Raw genomic sequence first — 10405 nt, 5'->3', positions numbered from 1 at the left:
ATCGTTTCTTGAAAAACGTGATCGAATCTCGTGCGTACACTTGTCGAAAAGTTGTGGTTACTGAAAATAACCCTTAGTGAGCTGAAAGGGCAAGTGAAAACATGTGGTTGTGGTTTAATCAGCTGAGATTTGCTGACTAATCGATCTTATCTGATCTGCGTGTCCCACGCGGCCCGCGTCAGGATCCACACAAGGCTCAGGCGGGCCGCCTGGCCCTGTCTGATCCGCCCAAACTTTCAGCAATTACAGTTTTAGTCCCTGTTATGTATTTAAGCCATTTCCGACACTTCTAAGGCCCATAAAGCCAACTTTAAGGCCCTAAAATGATGCCTAAACATTGTGGACATGAAACATGCTCAAAAATGTTCCGGATGTTGGTTCGTTTGGCCGTACGATTGCGATGTTCGGTTAATTACGACGGAATGCGCATAAGCGCGGAAAATGATCCAAATGACGCGACGAATGGATTTTTCTCATGCCAAACACTAAGGCATAATATTAGGATGCTTACATAAATTTTTGGATGTCCGGATGTATTCAGAACGTAAGTTATGCGCGAAAGTGCAAACTTGTGCACTTTTTGACACTTTTAGTCCCTGAATGATCCAAAAGTTTGTTTTAGCATACCAAACTTCTCAAAGCCTATTTCTAAGCTATGTAAAGGATATTTATGGTATGTTTAACTTATGTACATGTTCCGGAATGTTCGTTACAGTTCGAATTGGCATACTTTCGCAGTTTGTCAAGTTTAGTCCCTGTAAGCGAATTAACTTGTTTTTGCCATACCAAAGCCTTCAAAACTTATTTCTAAATTATGTAAAGGTTATTTAAGGTATGTTGAGTATATGTTGATGTTCCGGAGTATTTGTCGCGTTAAACTGAGTACGTTTACGCACCAGTTTGCGTATAACTCTCCAGAAAGCGATGTAGAGTTTGAAATTGAACAAAAGTCAAAACATGAAAAATGTAAAACACAACCAAACAAACATTGGGATAAAATAACATTGTTTTATTGATAACTGAACTGTTCACAATGATTACAAGCACAAATGTTACATTTATATTTGTTTTGTGGTGATTAATTGAAAATGCAATCGCAACTCTATCACATCGCAGTCTTATCGCAAACTCGAGTGTAAAGTTACTTATATGTTAGTTAGGTTATTTGTGTAACTACTGTTTAATACTATCACATCGGTTACTCGCAACGCTCAACGCACGAAAAAAAGTCGAAACGCAACTCGCCGGAGACGTCCGAACGAATGACCATTCGATCGAATGGTCATCCATACGGATGACCATCCGATTGGATGGCCATCCGATCGGACTGCCCTCCGATCTGCACACCTGCACCGCCTTTCCTCTTTTGGACACCTATAAATACCCCCTGTCACATCATGAACAGTGATGTGACAGCTCTCTCGTTCGACTAGCACTTCCAGCCCTCTTTTCTCTCGATTTCTCGCGATTCTTGTATGTTTTCAACTCAAATCTTGTACATCTATCATCTAGACACACTTCTTCATCATTTTCACCTTTGAATCTTCACTTTTCATCATGAAATCGACTGGTTTAAGGTGTTCTAGGATGATGTCATCATGGGGTTCTTATGAACTTCAAGATTTGGCCTCATTCCACCAAGAACAACTCAGATCTAATAGATTTCAACATGTGTTAATACTGATTTCACCTAAATCTAAACATTTTCAAGATTAAAAGGATTGAAAGATGTTTTCATAACTTTTTTTCAACTCTTTTACACTATTGCACTCAAAATCGATAGAATCGAAACTCATTCAGACCTTCCACTCTTTCTCTAGTGATGTGTCGGTCTGAGATCTGATTTCTATCAAACGAGTTAACCGACTCGGCAGGTTGAACATGAACGATCGTCAAGAACGGTTAACTGGTCAGACTGGGGTGATTCTCGTCCGATCGGATAACTTGGACTTGGAGGAGTTTCCGTTGTTTAACACTTGGTCATACCATCTCGATCAAACCGCAAAACTTAACGAATTTTAAAACGAGCAAGTCACCCAAACGGACTGACGTCTGATCGGATTCCCATCCGATCGAACGACAATCCGATCGGATGACTTGTGGTCCCAACACTTGAACTTTTACAACTTTCAATACATATCAGTTTCCAACGGATAGTCATCCGATCGGAAGACCATCCTGCTGTAAACTTGTTCTCTGAGAAATGCCTCGCTGGACGGATCGCCATCCGATCGAACGACCGTTCGACCGGACGACCTGAAAGGTATAGATACTTCTCTGTTTTTAAAATGCTACATCGAAAACTTTAAAGCCATCATACACAAACATATCCTTCCCAAACGAATGTCAATCCGACCAAATGGCCATCCGATCGGATGACCATCCGTCCGGATTGTCATCCGATCGAATGATCATCCGTCTGGATTGCCATCTGATCGGATGACCATTTCTCACTTAGTTCATTTGCATCGTTTAACGCGCTATTCTTTGCTTATGCTATCATTCTGTGACCAGGCTAATCTCTCAGCGCTCCCTTCAATCCAAGAGAGTGTTTATTTATTAAACGCTATCTGTGAGTATACTCGATCCCTTTTTGCTTTACGCACTTTTGGGGTGTTACATACGTTCTATATCAAATCACATCAATCACACAACGCAACAATTTTATACACTGACCTCTACCACATGTTATATGTGTTACTCGATGAATGCTTGTACGTTATGTTTACACAGTGATTGTTGCCTGACACCTTAGCAACAATAGTACTATAGTTTGGACTCAACACCTGTCGTGGACAGGGGTTGTTAAGGGCTTTTCTTCACGTGTCACAGTGGTGATATGTGTTGTGCATTCTACAACTCGCAGTCACGTCTGTGCATATTTCATTGTTGATAACCTACTAGCTTCACTTTGCTACATGTTACATGTTGGTTATGCGTAAACGTTTTCGCTATCTATTGTACTATTAAACTTGTATGCTCACCTTTACACTATGTGTATTGACCTCTATTTTAATGTATGTGACAGGTGTTTGAGATGCTAGGATGTTTGCTATGTGGAATCAAGTAGGAGAATCTAGAAACAAACAAACAATTTATGACATGAGTTGTCGGAACAGTATTTTATTTGTCTATGAGATATTTGGTCTGTAATAACTGTTTACTTTGGTATGTTATGGTATTGGACATAATATTAAATATCTGGTAATTTAGTTGTTATAGATTTCTCCTGGACAATCTGTTTTGCTCAGTGCCTCACCCCGATGTTTCCGCCATCGGTTGGGGTGTGACAACAAAGATGCTTAGTGCTCAAATTTGTACTATAAATAGATAGTGCATGTACCTGTTTTATTATCTCTTTGCACACACTCATCTTGTACGAACAACTAGTGAGCTCAGGCTGAGTGGCAGTTTAGTGTTCATGCATGCATAAGTTGATCTTTTGTAATTTTTTCAATCTTTCGACTAATGAAAGCATGTGTGATGAAAACTAGCGCGGGTTCCCTACTAGTATTATAAAAAGACGATCTATCTTTTAATATCTCTAACACACATTCAAGACACCTCAACACATCTCAAATCAACCAAAAATCCCTAAAAATACATGTTAAATTCGAGTAAAACCGAATCGCAAATACGAAAATCGTATAATCACTAACCTACCGCTAAACTACGACTAAACTAGCACAAAATTGGAACAATCGACCTACATTTTCGTACAAAATACATCATAAAATAACGAATATGATAAATTACTTTTTGAGCCCCTGTGTTTTAGGGGTTTTAACCACTTGAGTCCAAAATCAAAATGTTTAACGCCATGAGTCCCTATAGCCACTTTTCTTAACCATTCGAGTCCAAATTTTTAACACTGTTAGAATTATTCTGTTAACTTTTGTTAAATGATCAAATTACCCTTGTACTTGAAAAAAACATTTTATTATTATTAAAACTATTATTAAATATATAAACATATTCTATCTCTGCCTAATCACTTTTTCTCTCTATACAAAGATATACAGATTAAATACATCAATGATTTACATCTCTGATATCATCTGTAATTGTCTTCAATCTCTACTTTTCTGATGTATTCTTCTTCGTATTTATGCTGTTTATCTGTATTCTTCTTCGTATTTGCTACACACAACAATCCAGAAACTCCAAAATTCACTAACCTTTGAACAAAACCAATTTATTTATTCCAGAACTTGAGTATAACAGATATATTACAACTTTTTTTCATGGAGGCATTTAGTCGAAGATTTGGTGTGCATTGAAAGATCGAGAAGATTCATGGAAAAAGATCTTTAGAGGGCTCGTTGATATGATTGAAGATCAACAAAGACAACTTGAATCTGTTGTTAAAGAACGAAAATCCCTTGAAAAAAGGTTCCAATCGCAGCATGATCGATGGGTTTTCGATGGAATTTCAATACCACCACCACAGCCACAACCACCTCCGTCACCAACCTGCTCAAATCTTCCACAGCCTCACCTCCCATACCTGCTCAAATCACCATCGATTACCCCAATAGGAAGCAAAAATGGTTAATTGGATGATGTTTATCGTAGACAATGAGGACGTGACACGGATGTATCAAAACCCTAACAAATTGGGGGAAATAGATCGATTTGATTTGATTATGTGTGTTGGTATTGATGGTAGAGAATGGATTGAATATGATTTGGGAATGAAATGGAATGGATGAAGATTTGGGGGAATGAAAAGGATGGGGAATGAAGAGATGAAAACCAGTGTCTGTGAAGAAAATGGATGGAAGAGAGATGAGAGAGGGTGGATGAGAGAGAGAGATTGCAATTTTTTTGATTTTTTATGAGTATAAATATATATAAAAAGATGAAAAAAAATACCTTCTGCATAGAGACTTGTACTTTGTGTCTAAATGACTAAATTGCCCTTGTAGTTAACAGATTAGGTGGATGGTGTTACAAAATTGGATTCAAATGGTTAAAAAAATGCTTATGGGGACTCAGGTCGTTAAACTTTTTGCTTTTGGACTCACCTAGTTAAAAACCATAAAACACAGGGACTCAAAAAGTAATTTACCCTAACGAATAATTAGCACATGCGTGTTGTTGTTACCATTTTGGTGGCATGGGGTCAGCGGCTAGGGGCGTTGACGCTGCGGTGGCGGAGGATGTGATGAAATGTAAAAATGGTTTTTTAATATAAAAAAAAATTAGAGTAAACTGTCATTTTGGTTCCTGAGGTTTGGTCACTTTTGCCACTTTAGTCCAAAACTCAAACCTTTTGCATCTGGGTCCCTGTGGTTTCAGTTTTATTGCCATTTTGGTCTAAAAATGAAATCAGGTCATATTTGTTTTATAAAATCCTGCAATTTTATCCTTTTCCTCAGGGGCATATTAGGTCATATTTTTCTTATAAAATCTGGTATTTATTTATAAAAAAAGAAATGACCATTTTGCCCCTGCTGAAAAGGGCAAAATAGCAGGATTTTATAAGACAAATATGACCTGATTTCATTTTTGGACTAAAATAGCAATAAAACTAAAACCATAGAGACCTAGATGCAAAAGATTTAAGTTTTAGATTAAAATGGTAAAAGTGACCAAACCACAGGGACCAAAATGGCAGTTTACTCCAAAATTTATGTGATGATTTATGGAACACATAAGACAAAATCTGAAAGATAGGGTGTGATTTCGTAAAATGGCCGTTATTAGCAAACCTACATCGTGGCCTCAACACGCAACACAGAGAAGGGGGAGACGTTCCCTTTTGACTTGACGAGAGACGAATCTTCTGAAGAACCAAAACAAGCCATTCGGTTTCATTTCCATCAAATTCACCTACCAGTTACGATTATTAATCCAATGATGCAGTCGTCAAGATCGTTGATTCAGCGCCTCACTCCTATATTTGCTGCTCGAATTCGTCAGAATTCAAGGCTTCTTAGCTCCTCCGCCTCATCATCTCTTCTCGCTAAAGATCCCCAATCCTCTCCGGCATCTTCTTCCGGTGAAGAATCCGTTCATTTGTCTGATAATTGCGTCAGGGTATGTATTTTTTCTATCCTTATTCATCTGTATCTGTTTTTTTAAGGATATTAGATTATGAATTGTTATTTTGGATTTGAACCTAAAAGTTTCAATTTGGAAAGTAAACCCTAAATGTTTACAGGAAGGTGGATTTAGGTTTTTAAATTGTTATTTTTGATGCATAAAACCTCTCAACAATTTGATTTAAAAGCATTAGAATAGAATATTAATGAAATATATTCATTTTGTAATCACATATGGCACACATACATTTATAAGTTTATAAATTAGGAGAAAAAGTTTTTGAGGTCAATCGGGGGATGCTTGTTTTGACATGTCACTGTTGTGACTGGTTATTTCACATTCACAACTCAATAGGAAATACAAATAGGTATAAAATCTATAGGTTTCTATTAAGTTTCTGAACTAGTACAAAAAGAACATAATTTAATGCAAGATAACTGAAGAAGAAGAAGAAGGGGATGGGAAGCTACAGAGTAGGAGGTGGGAAGAAGAAGCAAATTACCTTCATCACCTCTTTCCACATAATCGTTTAGTTTATTGGGCCAATGGACTGGGCTGGTTGGGTCGTCTCTGGGCCAGGTCCGGTTCATAACAATCCACCAGTGTGTGCCACCTTTAGATGAATCCAAGATTAATTTTAATAAAGGATCACATATTTCATTATACCAATAGTTATGGAAAACAATGGCTTCAATCTACTAGTGCTCCATGAGCTCTTATCTTTGCCAGCTACTTTGTATTTTCAATTAGTTTATAGGGATTATATGTAAAGGGATGAGTTCAAATGAGAACCATTAGATAATTAAGAACCACTTTGGCCGGCCATTAACTATGAAGCGGACTAGGAATGGATCAGTGCTCGCAATTGTTTGAGATGTAAAACATCCATTGAAATATGTTTTAAGAGCCAGTAAGTGGTTCATAATCGTTTTGATGGTTCTCATTTGAAGCTTGCTCTCTCTCTCTCTCTATGCGTGTATGTATATAGTAATAATTACTTGGAATAAACTATTTTAAATCCTACTTAGCGGATGTAGAAGAAAACGAGAATTTTGTATTTATTTTAGTTAGAAACCTATTGTTTCTTGTATCATACTTTTTAAATCATGCAGAGGATGAAAGAACTGCAAGCTGATGAAGCTAAAGAGAAACTGCTTCGAATAAGCATAGAGGCAGGTGGTTGCTCTGGTTTTCAATACAACTTTGCACTTGAAGAAAAACCTAACGATGATGACAGGTTTGCTAATCATAATTTTATGTAAATAGTTGTATATGATGACTACGATACCATATACTAAGCGTGTGCTTGAATTTTGTATAGGATTTTTGAGAGGGATGGCGTTAAATTGGTGGTTGATACAATATCATTAGGTTTTGTAAAAGGTGCAACAGTTGATTATGTTGAAGAGTTGATCCGTTCTGGGTTTCAGGTAACATGCATATACTATTACGCCTCACATATCCTTATATTATATAATCAAACAGAATTATGATGATGCCAACATTTAGTCAAATCGGGTGTATGTATTTATGAATTTGATGATGCCATCATTATAATGTGTCTGTAATCAATTGAATTAAATTTCATATGCAACCTTTTATGTAACTTACCATTTACACTCACCTTTTATCAAATAAATAACACATAATTATGTAGTTTTTTTAAGTAATTACATATCCTCAAAAACATTCTTCAAAAATTAAATGCAACATTTTCTTCAATATAGTTGGTTATCTTTTCCCAATGTAGTATGAATATACGTACTTCCTTTTTGAAAAAAAAATAATAATATGTTAAATCAAAACCATGTGGAAAACGCATTAGGACGACATTAATATGTAATTAGAACAGTAAAATATCATATTGTCCCCAAGCTAATGTGTACTTCTCAATTGTATTTATGATAATTCAAGTATGTGTGGCAAACGGGTCGGGTCGGGTCATGGGTCAAAACGGGTTCGGGTCAAAACGGGTTCGGGTCAAAACGGGTCAATTATAAAAAAGGGTTGATTTGGTTCGGGTCGAAACGGGTCCGGGTCAGAACGGATCCGGGTCAGAACGGGTTTCGGGTCGGATCGGGTCTGTTTTTTTTTAGAAATGTTTTATCACTTGTTTCAGCAAATAATCAGCCGCAAACAACCTGTTTTATCACTTGATGCATAATACGCGAAACTCAGATCTGTGCACTACGGACTGATTTCAAATAATAGCGTATGGACTGAACAATAACAACAGATCTGCAGTCAACGATTTCTGCAGCGGCTGATTTCGATCAAACAAACAACCAGTTTCAATCCCTTATCGCTGTTTTCGATCAAACAAACCTTGAACAAATAATCAGCGAAACGGATCCGTCGAACAGATTCTGCGGAAAACTGTCGATTCTGCAAGTGTAAATGCAGTGTAAATGACTGGATTCTGCGCAAAACGACAAATTTCGGCGAATGAAGGTTCTGTTCAGCAGCTGATGTTTCTGATTCGTGTGAAATGTCACAGATTTGCGCAGACTATCAAAGATTTATCCGTGCCTTCGTTTCAAAAACAATCAGTGCGAATCATGTCTATGTAGATCTGGGAATAATGTGACTTGTCAAACCATGCGAATCCGCAATCAGATTTAATTCAAACTTATGCAAATTCTGTATCAGATCTGTGCAGGCTCGTTGAACTGATTCATCCAACTGTGCAGACTCAAAACAATTCAAACAGAACTGATCCGTAACAGTACGGGTCGAAACGATACGCGTCGAAACGGTTCGGGTCGAAACGGTACGCGTCGAAACGGTACGGGTCGAAACGGTACGCGTCGAAACGGTACGCGTCGAAACGGTACGGGTCGAAACGGTAAGCGTCGAAACGGTACGCGTCGAAACGGTACGCGTCGAAACGGTACGCGTCGAAACGGTACGCGTCGAAACGGTACGCGTCGAAACGGTACGCGTCGAAACAGTTCGCGTCGAAACCCGTGCGAAAACTCGTGTCGGCCCAAAACTCGTCGCGATCCGAAACCCGTCCCATGCAGAGACCCGTGTCGGCCCGAAACCGACCCGAACCGGCCCCGTTCCGATCTAAAACCTGTGTCATGCCGAAACCCGTCTCGGCCCGAAACTCAATTTTAACTGAACCCGTTCCGATCCATAATCCGTTTCGTGCCGTAACCCGTCTCGTGCGGATACTTGTGCCGGCTCGAAACCCATTCCGACCCTAAACCTACCGCGTTTCTTTAAGACACTAACCCACATTGACCCAATTCTTTAATGTTGTCGACCCGTTTTGACCCGAAAATTACAAGATGGAATTTCAAGTGACCCATTGTGACCCATTTAGTTAAAATATCTTACCCAAATCAACCCATAAAATTTTAAAAGCAACCCAAACTGACCCATTTGAAAGGCTTTGGGTCAAGATTGCCCCCTCTAGTATCTATATTTACAGGGGCGTATTCAATACAAAACCGATTTTAAGTATGGAACCATGTGATTATACGGTTACTTAACCGCCTATGTATCATATGTAAAGCGGTATATCAGTTCTTGCAATTCTCTACTTAAAATTGGTTGTTTATTGAACAACCCTCTCTCTATATATATATTTATATACACATATATCATATAAAATATATCATAGGTTACCCATGAGATCTATTGCAACAAGTTACGTCAAGATTTAAGCTTGGTTTAGAGATGCACACATAATATTGCGCAGTGTGGTGATGAAATTATTTCATACAACCTTTTGTGTTTTGTCTTCCATTTTCAGGTAGCAGAAAATCCAAGTGCAGTTGGTGGGTGTAGCTGTAAAAGTTCATTCATGGTGAAATAGTTTCGAGCCATCAAACAAGACCCGTATACAGTTTTAACACACTATCCAGAGATCATAGTTAAATCGACTTATCGATCACACTCTGAATTTGGTATGTGGATTGAATGTTGTTTATGGAAATTTATACGTATCTAGTTATTCTATTTGTACACTTGATACTAGTTGGTAGCTCTTGTTTTTGGATAAACGCCTGCATTCTTTGTGTCCAAACAACATAAATAAATCGGTTCATTTTGGCCTATGGCTGTTGCTTCTTGTATATTTTCTGGTCTGTGGATTATGAATACGGCCATACTGGTGATTTGGTCACGTCTAATCGCACCTTCATGACATCTTGGTTTTAAAAAGCATGCCTCCAACATGATCAGATAAATGCCTTGGCTCTTGGTGCATTCTCGGGATCTCGAGGCCCCGGAACGCCTTGGTTTAAAAAAAATCAAAGGACGATATAGTTTGGCTAGTCATAGACAAAACCATATGTGTCATAAGTTCCTCTAGTGAGGTACTAAGAATTGCATCAATCACTTTTGCTTT

At 38.1% G+C, this 10405-nt stretch overlaps 1 protein-coding gene across 1 annotated transcript; it reads left to right on the top strand.

Moving 5' to 3' along the window:
• Positions 1 to 5677: 5677 nt before the first annotated feature.
• Positions 5678 to 10130, top strand: LOC110912552 (iron-sulfur assembly protein IscA-like 2, mitochondrial). Its single transcript, XM_022157303.2, has 4 exons — positions 5678 to 6042; positions 7161 to 7285; positions 7370 to 7478; positions 9809 to 10130. Exons 1-4 carry the CDS (start codon positions 5860 to 5862, stop codon positions 9869 to 9871), a joined length of 480 nt encoding a protein of 159 aa, XP_022012995.1. The 5' UTR covers positions 5678 to 5859; the 3' UTR covers positions 9872 to 10130.
• Positions 10131 to 10405: the final 275 nt, after the last annotated feature.

Source organism: Helianthus annuus, chromosome 15 (assembly GCF_002127325.2).
Source record: "Helianthus annuus cultivar XRQ/B chromosome 15, HanXRQr2.0-SUNRISE, whole genome shotgun sequence".
Classification (NCBI taxonomy): Eukaryota; Viridiplantae; Streptophyta; class Magnoliopsida; order Asterales; family Asteraceae; genus Helianthus; species Helianthus annuus.
Note: the sequence above shows the minus strand (reverse complement) of the source record. Positions and strands in the feature narration are given on the sequence as shown.